The sequence below is a fragment of the Nerophis ophidion genome, linkage group LG16 (assembly GCF_033978795.1).
Source record: "Nerophis ophidion isolate RoL-2023_Sa linkage group LG16, RoL_Noph_v1.0, whole genome shotgun sequence".
NCBI lineage: Eukaryota > Metazoa > Chordata > Actinopteri > Syngnathiformes > Syngnathidae > Nerophis > Nerophis ophidion.
The window spans coordinates 37,420,834-37,437,311 of NC_084626.1; the positions used below are offsets into that span (position 1 = coordinate 37,420,834).

Sequence of the window (16,478 nt, forward strand, 5' to 3'; positions counted from 1 at the left end):
TTGGCCCTGCGATGAGGTGGCGACTTGTCCAGGGTGTACCCCGCCTTCCGCCCGATTGTAGCTGAGATAGGCGCCAGCGCCCCCTGCGACCCCAAAAGGGAATAAGCGGTAGAAAATGGATGGATGGATGGATGGATGTTGAAATCCCTAAAATTCTTGCAATTGCACTTTGAGAAACGTTGTTCTTAAACTGTTTGACTATTTGCTCACGCAGTTGTGGACAAAGGGGTATACCTCGCCCCATCCTTTCTTGTGAAAGACTTAGCATGTTTTTGTTTTTATACTCAATCATGGCACCCACCTGTTCCCAATTACCCTGCACACCTGTGCAATGTTCCAAATAAGTGTTTGATGAGCATTCCTCAACTTTATCAGTATTTATTGCCACCTTTCTCAACTTCTTTGTCACGTGTTGCTGGCATCAAATTCTAAAGATAATGATTATTTGCAAAAAAAAAATGTTTATCAGTTTGAACATCAAATTTGTTGTCTTTGTCGCATATTCAACTGAATATGGGTTGAAAATGGGATTAAAAGTACATGTACCTTTACACCTCTAGTTTTTACACATCTGGTTGAATTTGAGATGATTTGAGCAATGTTATTAGATGAAATGGTCAGTGAAGCATCTTGGTTTGGGCGACTTAAAGGCCTACTGAAACCCACTACTACCCACCACGCAGTCTGATAGTTTATATATCAATGATGAAATATCAACATTGCAACACATGCCAATATGGCCTTTTTAGTTTACTAAATTGCAATTTTAAATTTCCTGGGAGTTTCTTCTTGAAAACGTTGCATAATGATGACGTGTACGCTTGACGTCACGGGCTGTAAGAAATATGAGCGCTGCGCACACGCACAGCTAAAAGTCGTCTGCTGAATTCTTTGCAATTTGTTCAATTAATATTGGAGGAGTCAAAGTAGAAAGATGGAGTTGGGAAGCTTTAGCCTTTAGCCACACAAACACACGGTGATTCCTTGTTTAAAATTCACGGAGGTGAAACTTTACCATGGATCACAACAAACATGGATCCCGACCAAATGTCAACCAGCAGGTTTCGGTGAGAATATTGTGGTAAAAAGTCGCTTCTTACCGGAGATCTGCTGAGCTTGTGTCGCCCATAAAGCGGCTGTCGACTTCCCTGAGACAGTGCGCGTCAAGACACCTGTGGACACACACCTCCGACTATCAGGTACTATTTAACTCACTAAAACATTAGTAACACAATGGAAAGATAAGGGATTTCCCAGAATTATCCTAGTAAATGTGTCTAAAAACATCTAAATCCGTCCCAATGTAATCGCGTTTTTTTTTTGTTTTTGTTTTTTTTAGTCCGTCGCTATCAATATCCTCAAACACGAATCTTTCATCCTCGCTCAAATTAATGGGGAAATTGTCGTTTTCTCGGTTCGAATAGCTCTTCTTGTTGGAGGCTCCCATTAAAAACAATGTGAATATGTGAGGAGCCATCAACATTTGACTTCCGGTAGAGGCAGGGCTTTTCTGTTAGCAAGCAAAAGTTGCGAACTTCATCGTGGATGTTCTCTACTAAATCCTTTCAGCAAAAATATGGCAATATCGTGAAATGATCAAGTATGACACATAGAATGAACCTGCTATCCCCGTTTAAATAAGAACATCTCATTTCAGTAGGCCTTTAAGGAAAACGTGAGTAAAGTGTCTTGCTTAAGGACACGACAGCTGTGACAGGTAAGGAGGAATTGGAATTCCAAAGACCGACCCTTCGGTTACTGTACGACTCGCTCTCCCTCCTGACCATGCCACCCCCTTGATTAATTAACAAGGTTTGTTTAATAACCTCTTCATGTCCTTTTACAGGAACAAACGTGTGCAAAGGCAACAACGGCGGGTGCCAGCAGCTTTGTCTTTACCGCGGCAACGCACAGCGCACGTGCGCCTGTGCCCACGGCATGCTGGCTGAAGACGGAAGCAGCTGCCGCGACTACGACGGCTTCTTGCTCTACTCGGAGCGCACCATACTAAAGAGTGTTCACCTGTCGGACGAAAACAACCTAAATGCGCCCATCAAGCCGTTTGAGGACGCTGAGCACATGAAGAACGTCATCGCGCTGACTTTTGATTACCGCGGAGGCGGGGGGAAGGGAGCCAACCGGATCTTCTTCAGTGACATCCACTTTGGCAACATCCAGCAGATCTCTGATGATGGGTCTGACCGCAAGACTGTGGTCGAGAGTGAGTATCGCCGTTATCCAATTTGATTTTCTGTCTCATTTTAGATTTGATGTGCGCCTGTAAGTCATAATCAGTTCCTCACGTTGTTTTCTACGCCTTTTAGATTTAAAGAGGTAAAAAAAAAAAAAAAAGAAAAGAAGGCAGATGAATTTGTGCTCAAATGAAAATGATGGAATATAGACCACAGTACAAGTGATTAACTAAATTAAGGAACTTAAAAAACCTTAAAGTAAATTTAGGTAATATTAAATTTGAGTACTGTATTTCCTTGAATTGCCGCAGGGCATATAGTATGCGCCTGCCTTGAATTACTGCCTGGTCAAAGTCGCTTCCCAAAATAATTAGCGCATACTTAATATTACTGCCTGGTCAAACTCGTGACATCATAAGTGACACTTCCCCTGTCATCATTTTCAAAACGGAGGAGGCTGATTTCAATACCGGTAATTTGAAATCGCATAAAGGGAAGAAGATTAAGAGCTATTCAGTAGGATTTAAGGTCCAAGCTTACATCACATTCAAACTTTTACTGTATGCCTTTGATAAGTGCCGGAGTGAGAAGAGGTTTTAAAATAATTAGCGCACGCTTACTTTTACTGCATGCCTTTGGTAAGCGCAGGAGTGAGAAGAGGTTTTAAATTAATTAGCGCCCCGGCGGCAATTCAAGGAAATACTGTAATTAAGATCTATAAGTTTCATTGGGTGTCCATGCTAAATGTATTCTTTATTTGAAAACAACTCAATTTGACACTTTTTTTTGTGCTTGGCAACACCAAACGTATTTAATGAATTAACAATATTAGGTGCAGCTGCTCCAAAGGGAATAAGCGGTAGGAAATGGATGGATGGAGGTGTAGCTGCACAATTCTCCCGTCCAAAGGCAAAACCTAGTAACTCACTTCTAGCTGATTTTGAGAAAACAAAGGAAAACCAATCTATCTTGATGCTGTCTTACAAAGATCTACAAAGACATCAAACGTATAGATGTTTTCTGGAGCTTTCATTTTCTTGCCGATCGAGCCATGGATTGAATCTGCTCTCATGAACGTGTACCCTTTCTCCAGATATTTTATTACAATTTCAGGTGGGCCCCATTCTGCGTTTGCACTTTGGGCAATACCCGTGTACAGCGTCCAGTTTTTATTTTGACCTCCACAGTTATCTGCCCAAAAGAGTATGCAAGGGGAAGAATCAAGAACAATACATTTGATGAAGGTGCTTGCAACGTCCTGGGCCAATCTTCCAAATATCCCCTCGTGCCATAATATCACATAATCAGGTTGACCCCCATTTGTGCAAATGTCTCATTAAAGACGATAAGGCGACTGACAAAGAGGTTCCGATTGGTCCCTTGAGATACTAGGTTTTTCTGTTGTATCTACGCGGTTATGTGGTAGTTGCTAGGTCCTGCCATGCGCGTAACAGCATACTTACGGATCAAATTACAATATCGCATACACTAATGTAAAGCATATCACCTAGGAACTCCAAAATTATTATCAGCTCAGTTTTGAACAAAATTGAGTTACTGGGTTTTGCCTTTGGACGGGAGAATTGTTTCCAATTCAAAAGCTGTTTAAAATAATTATTCAGTGTTCAGCTTTGATAGAAAATCGACGGTGTCAGCATTTTAACCTTGTAACCGCAGTGTAATGGGTATAACTGTATTATTAGATCTTATTCCATTGTGCAGTTAAACACTTTAATGAACAAACAGACAGAAAGGCTTTGTTTGAGTTATTTCACCACTCTTTTCAAGTGACTTTAATGATATAAGCACTCAATCCTTGCAACGATGATCGTCTTGGCAATGACTTTAATGGTAAATGATTAGTTGTACTGTGTAGCTCCCAGGGCTGTGGATCATCTGGTGATTAATGACCTCAATCAGGTAGCCGCACCCCCACTGGCTCTCTGCCCTTCTTTCTTGAACAACCTCAATAAATCCTGTCTGAACTTCTGGGACATGAGCACATACAGCATCGGGTTTAGGACGGTGGACGCGATGGCCGTGAGTCGTGAGAACACGGCGAACGCACCGTAACGTGGCGAGGTGCCGGTGGCACCTGAGCTCCGATCAGACAGTAAGGCCAGCATCAGGCCATAAGAAGGCAGCCAGGATAGAGTAAATGCCAGAACCAGCATTGCAGATGTCTGGGTTACCTTGTTCTGGTAGCGCTCTACTTGTGGAGCCTGGCCCGCGTTCTGAGTCCTCCACAGGAACAAGTAGATATTTCCGTATGAGATGGTGATGGTGATTAGCGGGAGCAAGAAAGCTAAGAGGAAATGGAACAATCCGTAAATCAGCTGGTCTTTGTGCGACAAGAAAGCGAAGCAAGCAAGCCCGTCGGAACTGCCGGGAGGGGTTCCCAAAATGTCTACTGAGCGGAACACAAACTGAGGTGTCGCCAAGCAGCATGCTGGTACCCAAAGAAGCGTAGCCACCATGGCAACCCGGCGAGGAGAGAGGAGGCGGTAAGCTGTGGCAGGGTGCACCACCGTCATGTAGCGTGACACGGCGAGGGCGGACAGCGTGAAGGCGCTGGCTGAGGAGCAGGCCGATCCCAAAAAGCCCGCCATGCGACACAGGAAGATTCCAAATGGCCACTTCTGCATGACGATGGCGGCGGTGTGAAAAGGAAGCGTGGCGAGAAGAAGAAAGTCCGCAGAGCTGAGGGCCAGCAGTAGGACGTCTGTACCCGTTCCTGTCATGGAGCTCTGTGCAGACTGACCTGCCCTCTTCCTGTGCCTCCGACAGAGAATTAACATGACTGTGCTGTGGCCTCCTAACCCCAACACCAGGATTAGGACATCAAAAAAAGGGACAAGGACCTGCTCCACGTTGCCTGGCCTGCTGTCACTACTGTTTCCCGGCAGATCCTCTGCACCTGAAGAATTTCTTGGCAGCATTTTATGTCGTCAGTTTAGCCTTTGCCTTTGTAATGATGCTTGTGGTGCTCATAAAACTGCAAATAGGACCTTGGACTGGAAGGGAATGCTGACATTGCGGGTGAACGGCAGTTTACGCAGGAAAACAAAAACAATGTCCTCTAACCGTCAATGATGAAACACACCACAGGGTCTGTTGTTGTTAAGTATGCATACACACAGTAGAGATGCTGCCTCCTGACATTTGTCCATTAATGTGCAGTCATAGAAGTAAATCCATGCTTGTTAAGCCATTCCAAACGGAGTCAATCCTGGAAAATAGGTTTGAGCTTCCCGTGGGGTCTCCCGTCTCGTGACATCTCAGGCTGGCAGGCAGAGACATCCAAGGAGGCAAACAAGCCGGCGGTGGAGGAAAAGTGACGTCGAATACCTTTACAGAATGACTAGATGCAGGCGAGTCGTCGGCAGGTGAACTCTGGACTGACTATGACAGAGCAGGACGGAGATTGGGTGGCCTGCTCACTGTGGGTGGTCCCTGTGGAAGCCAAACATAGTTTTTTTTTTTCCAGACTCAGTTGTTTCCGTTCAACTCACAAAACAATGTGAATATTTAGCACAAGAGACGCCTGCAAATGGGTCATGTGATGTACACGCACTGACCACAACATTTGCTCAACCCGTAAGGATCCAGTACAAAAGCTGTTTCAAAAAATGTGCCTTTACCAAGATCTTAAAACACATCTTTTATTGACACTGTCACAGAGGTTTTAATCGTTCTTTACTTTGGCTGCAGTTTGCAGTGAGAATTTGCAGAATTGTTGGTACAGCTCTTTCATCGGTTTTGATTAGTGCAGGTAGGTGTACCTAATGAAGTGTCTGTTAGTGTGAAATCAGGGTAATTATTGACTTGCTGATAACAAGTACTGACCTTCTATTTGCTTCAAATCAGTGCCACAAAGCAGTGTCAGTATTATCAGCATAGCTCAGAGCAGTTTTATAAATGGGACTGTGATCTGTGATCGGTGTGTAGATGAACTGAAACTGTCGTTGTCTTTCGGCAAAAGCATAATTTACTTGTATTGGTTTTTTTTACGACGGATGCCCGTGACACAACCCTCCCATTTATATGGGCTTGAAACATGCACCGAGTATTCAATGGCTGAGTTTCGGGGAATTAAAGATGTACGTGGGCATGCTGATAAACTGTAGCGGAAAGACGTAAATGGAAAAAGTAGACGAATCGATCTACTCTGAGTGGGAGGAGAGGCCTCCACTTTGCTTTCAAGGAGCGGCAGCAAATGTCGATTCACGCCCATAGTGCTCAGTGCACTACGGACACCGACGTTGGGTGTAAAATGTTTCATCCGGTGATGAAGCTGGCTGACCTCTCAGCCACAGCTGTTAAAATACTTCCCATTCAGCCCAGGGACATCTTTAATTAATAGACTCTTACTGTTTGGGTCAATTAACTATAAGACATCTAGTCGCTGTGGTCTGTGAAAAGAAAATTAAATAGACACATCTGTGTTTAAACCAGGGGTGTCAAACATATGGCCCTGGGCAGGGACGTGCACATGATTATAGAGGGACAGGGGCTCAAAGTCAGAAAAGGGCAGGACATTTTATGGGGGTCTTTTACACAATATGGAAATTAATGTAAAATAAAATTTGCTAATAGGAAGCTAACTACTTAGCTGTGTCCTTTTTAGGTAGAAGTGATTGCCATTTCTTTTGTGTCAACAAATTATTGTCATAATGAGTTAATTCACATTATCATAGGCTTGGAAGACATGAAAAGCAACAAAACACTGGTTTATCATTAGGTTATTTATTGTTAAAGACAAGCACTTTAATATTGAACATTGAACAGTGCAACATGAACTTCAAAAAAATAAATAAAAATAAATACTCAAATGGAAAAAACTTCAATGTGAAAATCTGTCCTTCTTCCCTTAACTTGATGAAAACGCCATCAAGTTGCAACTTATGGTCTTTCTCACTTAATGCTCAGAGTAAACAACTGAAACGCAATACAACTTAATATCTAAACCTCTACTGTGAGAGAAATGTGATCCGCCGTAAACACAGTGCGTTTTATTTTGAAAATTAACCCGGTGTTTTATTTTGTATTTTGTAGTTTGTACACTACTTCCTGTCCCGCACGATCCGCTCTGCTCTGTGCAGAATAGATGTGCCGTGCTCAATTGATGCGCTGTGCTCCGACGTCCGGCAAAAACAGAAGCTGACACATTGAATAATAGAATAATACAACGTTTTTCTGAAATATTCCCCATATTATTAAGTTAACGTACCAATGATTGTCACACATACACTAGGTGTGGTGAAATGTGTCCTCTGCATTTGACCCATCCCCCTTGATCACCCCCTGGGAAGTGAGGGGAGCAGTGGGCAGCAGCGGTGCCCCGCAAGGGAATCATTTATGGTGATTTAACCCCCAATTCCAACCTTTGATGCTGAGTGCCAAGCAGGGTACCATTTTTATAGTCTTTGGTATGACTCAGCCGGGGTTTGAACTCACAACCTCCGGGCGGACACTTTAACTACTAGGCCACTGAGTAGGTGTTTAAAAATTAACCTGAAATTTTGGAATGAAAGCAACAGATGTTTCAAATGTGTCCTCTGGATGTAGCAATAGCAATTCTTTGTATCTTTGTAGATGATGCGACAGATGTACGAAATAAACCACATGATGTTTTAGTACAACAGTCGAGGAAAATGATCAAGCTACATAAATAACATACTGTAATTTGATTTTAATTAAAAAAATGTATTGATAGATTGAGTATGACTACCAATGAGTTGACTGATGAACATTATCACATAATTTACTTAGAATATATAATCCCCGTGAATGCGTGGGTTCCCTCCGGGTACTCCGGCTTCCTCCCACTTCCAAAGACATGCACCTGGGGATAGGTTGATTGGCAACACTAAATTGGCCCTAGTGTGTGAATATGAGTGTGAATGTTGTCTGTCTATCTGTGTTGGCCCTGCGATGAGGTGGCGACTTGTCCAGGGTGTACCCCGCCTTCCGCCCGATTGTAGCTGAGATAGGCGCCAGCGCCCCCCGCGACCCCGAAAGGGAATAAGCGGTAGAAAATGGATGGATGGATGGATATAAATAAAGACAAAAAATGATAGAATACTATTAATCACAATATGTAAGTGTAAAAAAACCCCAACAACATTTTGATTTTTACATTTTCAGAATGTGCTTGTTCTATTTTCAAGCAAAGAAAACAATCTGAAGTTGTCTTTATTTTTAAGTTATCATGCCGTGATTTGATCAGTCCAGCCCACTCGGGAGTAGATTTTTCTCCATGTGGTCCTCGGTCTAAAATGAGTTTGACACCCAGGCACTTTCTCCAACTTTACCACTTCTTGTCACTTTTTTTTAATTCACTCCCAGGTTAATTTTGTGCTTTTCTTCCTCCTCTCTTGTTGAGGCACAAAGGAAAATAATACACCACTTCCAAACAGCTGCTGTGACCTTTTTAGTGAGGCATTAGTTGCAGAAAAGCCCTAAGTCACACCATGTTCTTGGAGATGTCTTGGCCCTGGCTCTGACCCCTTTCTTCCACCCCTGCGGCATTTTAGCCTTGTACGTGAAGTGACATACTTCTGTTCTCTCATCTCCATTAGCTCTTTTTCGGGTTCATTTTGGGCCTCATTTGCAGTTGCATTTTCTTAAGGAAGAATTGAAAAACAATATAATAGAATGTACTATGAACAACTACAGTTGTTTGATGTAATAATAATGTACATATACCTTTGAGGGTGGACTACCATACAGTATTTCTTTCCAGCTGCTTCTTCGTCAAACACACCATCAGCAGCTACTCCTTATTTTTAGGGTTTAATGTCTACCGTTTAGATATTATTTGACATCCTTGGCTGGTGTTATTATCGTATATTCCAGACTATAAGCCACTACTTTATTCCGATTGTTTGAACCCTGCGTCTTATACAAATGTAACTAACCTGAGGTTTTTTCTTCGCTCTTGGCTAAACTCTGGAATGGATTAAGCAAATAAATCAAACAGTGTACAAAAAAGGTCATTTTTAAGGAACTGCTAAAACTCAAAGTGTTTACTAATTACAAGGAAGAAGAATCCTGATAAAAATATTGAACCTTGCTAAAAAACGAAAAAATCGTATTCATCTCATAAAGTATGAGTACAGACATGAAATCCTTTTCCGTTTTGTTTGATTATCCATTTTACTGCCTTGTTACAGGTACTGTTTGGAAACAATTAAGACATGTATATAAACATTTAAAAAATCTATGTAAATTTATCATTTCACAACGAACCGGTATAAATCCGTGGGTCATGGTCTGGTGCAGCTAATATATGAACAAAAAAAGTGGTTTTCTTTTAAAGATTTAGTGGTGTAGCTTCTATACTGTGCGGCTAATCGTCCGGAAAATATGGTATAATTTCATGGACTTATTCTGCTTTTGATATTACGCAGACCGGCATTGTTACGCTCGAAGTAGACTACACGCTCATGTTCTTTGATGCTTTCTTTCTTTAATTGAATGAATATCATATACCTTTTCTCTTTAGGACTGTCCTTAACATTCACTTTCTTTGTTCTAGTTAGGAGAACAAAGGTATGTCGATCTTTAGATATAATTTATTGGTAGCAAATCAGACACCAGTTGCTTTGGCTGAATTTTACGGAGTTCACTGAAACATTTGCTACACCAACTACCGGTTTGGAAGCTTTTGTTTGCAATATAAAGCACAATAATTATTGAAGAGGCAACTTGTATCCCGAAAAAGTCGCTAGCTGAATATGGAGATATATCACAGTTTCCGGAGAAACTACTGTATGTTTTTTGGTTCAATTCACAGTACATTTGTAATACTAATCACAGTTATTAAATACATTATACAGTCAATTTTACACATTAAGAATCATTTACAGGCATACAGTATTGTGTTACAAATGTGTGTACGCTATTACAAAATGTGCAGTTGAACAATTATTTACAATTTAATGCAGAGAAAAGTAATCTGCAAATATGCCAAGCCAAGCCACCTATAGGCGTAGATCTGCTGTGTGACATTTATGAGTAATATTTTAGAAAAAACTGAATTATGTCTGAGTCCTGTGTTCCACTTGGTCTGTGATACATCCCCCATCATTTTCCTTTAAGCAAAAATAGGTCTGGGTTTTTATGTGTTGAATATAGAAAAAAGACGGTGCTCTTCAAAATGGCTTGTAGTCATTCGGCCCCACTGTGCTTTTGCAGATGTGGGTTCCGTAGAGGGTCTGGCATACCACAGAGGCTGGGATATGTTGTACTGGACCAGCTACACCACCTCCACCATCACCCGCCACACTGTGGATCAGAGCCGCTGGGGTGCTGTTGACAGTCACACCGTGGTCTCCATGTCAGGAGACGACCACCCCAGAGCCTTTGTCCTCGACGAGTGCCAGAGGTTGTTCTGTCATAAATACCTTTCCTTGCTCCTCATTTCTCATCTTCCTTGGTCAATTTCCCCTTTTTTTCCACACAGCCTTATGTTCTGGACCAACTGGAACGAGCAGTCTCCCAGTATCATGCGGGCCACGCTCACTGGGTCCAATGTGCTGGTCATTATTGGGACTGATATCCGAACCCCCAATGGTTTGGCTATCGACCGGCGTGCTGAAAAGCTTTACTTCTCCGACGCCACCTTGGACAAGATAGAGCGCTGCGAGTATGACGGCAGTCGGCGCTATGTGAGCGACACACAGAGAATATATATTTATCTGTTTGTTGGCACCTCCTGAATTCACCAGTGTGGCCGTGCTTCCCCCTGCAGGTGGTGCTGAAGAATGAACCCGTGCACCCGTTTGGTCTGGCCGTGTATGGAGACTACATCTTCTGGACAGACTGGGTGAGGAGGGCTGTGCTCCGCGCCGACAAATACACCGGAGGAGACATGAAGGTCCTGCGTGCTGATATCCCCCAGCAGCCCATGGGAATCGTTGCCGTGGCCAACGATACTAACAGCTGTAAGGTTTTTTTTCCCACCCTTGTATTTGTGCAATGGCTGTTTAGTGACAACATGACAGGATGTCAGAACAGTTGTTGTCAGTCAGTCAATCAATCAATGATTATTTATATAGCCCTAAATCACTAGTGTCTCAAAAGGCTGCACAAACCACAACGACATCCTTGGCAGAGCCCACATAAGGGCAAGGAAAACTCACCCAGTGGGATGTCGGTGACAAGATGACTATGAGAAACTTTGGAGAGGACGGCATATGTGGGCAACCCCCCCACTCTAGGGGAACCGAAAGCAATGGATGTCGAGCGGGTCTAACATGATACTGTGAAAGTTCAATCCATAGTGGATCCAACACAACCCTGAGAGTCCAGTTAAAGGTGGATCTAACACAGCAATGAGAGTCCCGTCCACAGTGGAGCCAGCAGGAAACCACCCCAAGCGGAGGCGGATCAGCGGCGCAGAGATGTCCCAGCCTTTACACAGGCGAGCGGTCCATCCTGGGTCCCGACTCTGGACGAGCGGTCCATCCTGGGTCCCGACTCAGGACAGCCAGTACTTCATCCATGGCCACCGGGCCGGACCCCGTCCACAAGGGAGAGTGGGACAGAGGAGAAAAAGAAAAGAAACGGCAGATCAACTGGTCTAAAAAGGGAGTCTATTTAAAGGCTAGAGTATACAAATGAGTTTTAAGGTGTGACTTAAATGCTTTTACTGAGGTGGCATCTCGAACTGTAACCGGGAGGGCATTCCAGAGTACTGGAGCCCAAACTGAAAACGCTCTATAGCCCGCAGACTTGGGTCGAAGATAATACCCAGATTCTTTACCGAGAAGTAAACCCCTTGTGTAGTTGTTCACGTAGCTGACTTTCATGCAGCTTGACATCCCTGTTCACTCAAAGTCTGTGATTGACTGGCAATCAGTCAACAGACAACAGAACAAGCTGAGTAAAAAAAGTAGAAGTAAAATGTAAGACAATCCTTGACAGATGTATACTGTTTCATTTTGGTGCGCGGCTGACAGTAGAAAGCAACCTGCAGGCAGGCACTGGCATAAATATTATTTTATGTGACATTGATGGTGAGCGGCCTGTCATCATCTGCACAGAAGCAGTTGTTGTAGTTCTTCAAGTGTATTTATGATAGACTGAATTAATCCAGGGACGGAATTGGATTTTCAGAAGTGGGGTGATGATACACAATTGGCTTGAGTACAAGGGGCATGGTTTGAAGGATTCCAAGTACGTTTTTTTCTTTTTGTCCTTTTATCTGTGTAAAACAACTTCAATACCATTTTACTCATGCCTAAATTTCATTAGATGCATGTTTTAGATTATTAGAAATAACTGAGAAGTTATTCATTTATTTTGAATGTGTGAAATAACAAAATTAATAATAAAGGAAACAATTGTGGGCAATCCACAATTTATATGGGGACGGCGTGGCGCTGTTGAAAGAATGGCCGTGCCAGAAACCTGAGGGTTTCCGGTTCAATCCCCACCTTCTACCATACTCGTCACGTCCGTTGCGTCCTTGAGCAAGACACTTCACCCTTGCTCCTGATGGGTCGTGGGTAGGGCCTTGCATGGTAACTCCCGCCATCAGTGTGTGAATGTGTGTGTGAATGGGTGAATGAGGAAATAGTGTCAAAGCACTTTGAGTACCTTGAAGGTAGAAAAGCGCTATACAAGTATAACCCATTCATCAATTATTGTATGTACAGTATATGTATGTGCATGTATATATATATATATATATATATATATATATATATATATATATATATATATATATATATATATATATATATATATATATATATATATATATATGTTTATATGTGTATAGATATATGTATATACGTGTAAATATATGTATTTAAATATATATACAGTATATACATATATGTGTGTGTGTGTATATATAATATATATATATATATATATATATATATATATATATATATATATATATATATATATATGTCTTAATTAGATTATCCAGAGAATAGTGCTCGATACCGTTGTAGAGCCCAATATACGTATGTGTTGGGAAAAAATCAGAACTGTTTCATGAGGGGTTCCCTTTAATCATTAGGAGATTTACAAATCTGAGGATTGAGGGAACCCCTCATGAAACAGTTCTCTAGAGATGAAGTAGTCTTGTGATTTTTGTCCTGCACATACTATTGTATATATATATATATATATATATATATATATATATATATATATATATACTGTATATATCAATCAATCAATCATCAATCAATGTTTACTTATATAGCCCTAAATCACTAGTGTCTCAAAGGGCTGCACAAACCACCACAACATCCTCGGTAGGCCCACATAAGGGCAAGGAAAACTCACACCCAGTGGGACATCGGTGACAATAATGATCCAGTGGGACGTCTGTGACAATAATGATTATGAGAACCTTAGAAAGGAGGAAAGCAATGGATGTCGAGCGGGTCTAACATGATACTGTGAAAGTTCAATCCACAATGGATCCAACATAGTCGCGAGAGTCCAGTCCAAAGCGGGTCCAACTCAGAAGCGAGAGTCCCGTTCACAGCGGAGCCAGCAGGAAACCATCCCAAGCGGAGGCGGATCAGCAGCGCAGAGATGTCGAGGCGGATCAGCAGCGCAGAGATGTCCCCAGCCGATACACAGGCAAGCAGTACATGGCCACCGGATCGGACCGGACCCCCTCCACAGGGGAGAGTGGGACATAGAAGAAAAAGAAAAGAAACAGCAGATCAACTGGTCTAAAAAGGGAGTCTATTTAAAGGCTACAGTATACAAATGAGTTTTAAGGTGAGACTTAAATGCTTCTACTGAGGTGGCATCTCGAACTGTTACCGGGAGGGCATTCCAGAGTACTGGAGCCCGAACGGAAAACGCTCTATAGCCCGCAGACTTTTTTTGGGCTTTGGGAATCACTAACAAGCCGGAGTCCTTTGAACGCAGATTTCTTGCCGGGACATATGGTACAATACAATCGGCAAGATAGGATGGAGCTAGACCGTGTAGTATTTTATACGTAAGTAGTAAAACCTTAAAGTCACATCTTAAGTGCACAGGAAGCCAGTGCAGGTGAGCCAGTACAGGCGTAATGTGATCAAACTTTCTTGTTCTTGTCACTGTTATGCTGATGACACCCAACTCTACATGCCCCTAAAGCTGACCAACACGCCGGATTGTAGTCAGCTGGAGGCGTGTCTTAATGAAATGAAACAATGGATGTCAGCTAACCTCATACATATATAATATGTATATATATATATATATATATATATATATATATATATATATATATATATATATAATGTGTGTGTGTGTGTGTGCATGTATATACTTACATGTGTGTGTATATACAGTACAGGCGAAAAGTTTGGACACACCTCCTCATTCAATGCGTTTTCTTTATCCATCCATCCATCCATTTTCTACCGCTTATTCCCTTTTGGGATCGCGGGGGGCGCTGGCGCCTATCTCAGCTACAATCGGGCGGAAGGCGGGGTACACCCTGGACAAGTCGCCACCTCATCGCAGGGCCAACACAGATAGACAGACAACATTCACACTCACATTCACACACTAGGGCCAATTTAGTGTTGCCAATCAACCTATCCCCAAGTGCATGTCTTTGGAAGTGGAAGGAAGCCGGAGTACCCGGGGGGAACCCACGCATTCACGGGGAGAACATGCAAACTCTTGATTTTCATGATTATTTACATTGTAGATTGTCACTGAAGGCATCAGAACTATGAATGAACACATGTAGAGTTATGTACTTAACAAAAAATGGTGAAATAACTGAAAAAATGTTGAATATTCTAGTTTCTTCAAAATATCCACCCTTTGCTCTGATTGCTGCTTTGCACACTCTTGGCATTCTCTCGATGAGCTTCAAGCATACCTGTTTCAGGTGACTACCTCCTGAAGCTCATCAAGAGAATTCCAAGAGGTTGCAAAAAAGTTTTCCGGTGGCCAAACAATGGGCCCTATGAGAAATGCTGCTATAAAATAAACCTGTATTGTTACAAAAGCAGTGTTTGAAAAAGTTGATGATCCCACTGACCAGTTTATAAATCATTTCTATCAAAAATATCTCTCTCTGAATGATAACGACTCGCTCTTACTTGACCATTAATTGGTTAGCTGGCAAGCTAGAAACCCAATCAATGAGCTTGTGGTCAATCTACATAGAGCAGGGGTCGGCAACCCGTGGCTCCGGAATCCGCATGCAGCTCTTTGGCCACTCTGATGGGGCCCAGCTGCATAATCGCCGACCCCCCTTATTATTTCGGGAGGTTTCCGGATTTAGGTGCCTCTCCCGGAAATAACCCGGGGCTAACATTTTCCGATTTTCACCCGGACTACTATATTAAAGCGTGCCGTGATGGCTATACTTTTAACGTCCTCTACAACATGTCACCCCGGCCGCTTTCCATGCTATCTGCGTGTCGGCCGGACGCATGCATTTCGCTGCTTCTATCATCACACGCACGAGATTGCTAGGCATACTTAGTCAACAGCCATACAGGTTACACTGAAGGCTGTGATATAAACAACTTTAACACTCTTACTAATATGCGCCACACTGTGAACCCACACCAAACAATAATGACAAGACACATTTCGGGAGAACATCCTCACAGTAATACAACATTAACAAAACAGAACAAATACCCACCCGCTAGCACCAAACCCTGCCCCCCCAACCCCACCCACCTCAACCGACGCACGGAGGGGGGAGCGGGGAGCGGGGGGTGGACGTGGGTTGTTGCTAGTGGGGGTGTATAATGTAGCCAGGAAGAGTTAGGGCTCCATGGGATTCTGGGTATTTTTTATGTTGTGTTTATGTTGTGTTACAGTGAGGATGTTCTCCCGAAATGTGTTTGTCATTCTTGTTTGGTGTGGGTTCACAGTGTGGCGCATATTAGTAAAAGTGTTAAAGTTGTTTATATCACAACTTTCAGTGTGACCTGTATGGCTGTTGAACAACTATGCCTTGTAGTCGTGTACGTGTATCTGCGGAAGCCACATACAACATGTTACTGGGCTGCCAAGCCGTTTGAACACGTTGTAGGAGGCGTCAAAGGCAGTGCCTTGATAGCACGCCCTTATTAATATTATCTGGGTGAAATCCAGCAAATATTCGCGAGAATAGCTGCTTTGAGAATTCAGGAACCTCCTGGAAAATTTGGGAGGGTTGACAAGTGTAATCCTGTCATGCATCATTCTTATAAAAGTCATTCATATAAAACTCGCGGGCGGCATTAACATTAAATTTTCTTATCAATGTGCGGGCCCGCGTGTCTGAGACCCCTGGTTTACACA

General features: G+C 42.7%; 2 protein-coding genes across 3 annotated transcripts in view; one reads left to right on the forward strand and one right to left on the reverse strand.

Annotated features, from left to right (window-relative positions):
* LOC133535359 (low-density lipoprotein receptor-related protein 1-like) overlaps positions 1 to 16,478 on the forward strand; it is a 296,691-nt gene that overhangs the window by 225,938 nt on the left and 54,275 nt on the right. For both annotated transcript variants that reach the window (XM_061875132.1, XM_061875133.1), the window contains 4 exons: positions 1,847 to 2,221; positions 10,392 to 10,581; positions 10,660 to 10,864; positions 10,948 to 11,140. In XM_061875132.1, coding sequence (XP_061731116.1) covers positions 1,847 to 2,221; positions 10,392 to 10,581; positions 10,660 to 10,864; positions 10,948 to 11,140 — 963 coding nt within the window. The remainder of the gene's footprint in view (positions 1 to 1,846; positions 2,222 to 10,391; positions 10,582 to 10,659; positions 10,865 to 10,947; positions 11,141 to 16,478) is intronic.
* Positions 3,952 to 5,658, reverse strand: LOC133535360 (galanin receptor type 2-like). Its single transcript, XM_061875134.1, has one exon. The coding sequence runs from the start codon at positions 5,129 to 5,131 to the stop codon at positions 4,109 to 4,111; it is 1,023 nt and encodes a 340-aa protein (XP_061731118.1). The 5' UTR covers positions 5,132 to 5,658; the 3' UTR covers positions 3,952 to 4,108.

Excerpts from the sequence above, each read along its gene's own strand:
- LOC133535360 (XM_061875134.1), bottom strand. The coding sequence starts at position 5,131 with ATGCTGCCAAGAAATTCTTCAGGTGCAGAGGATCTGCCGGGAAACAGT.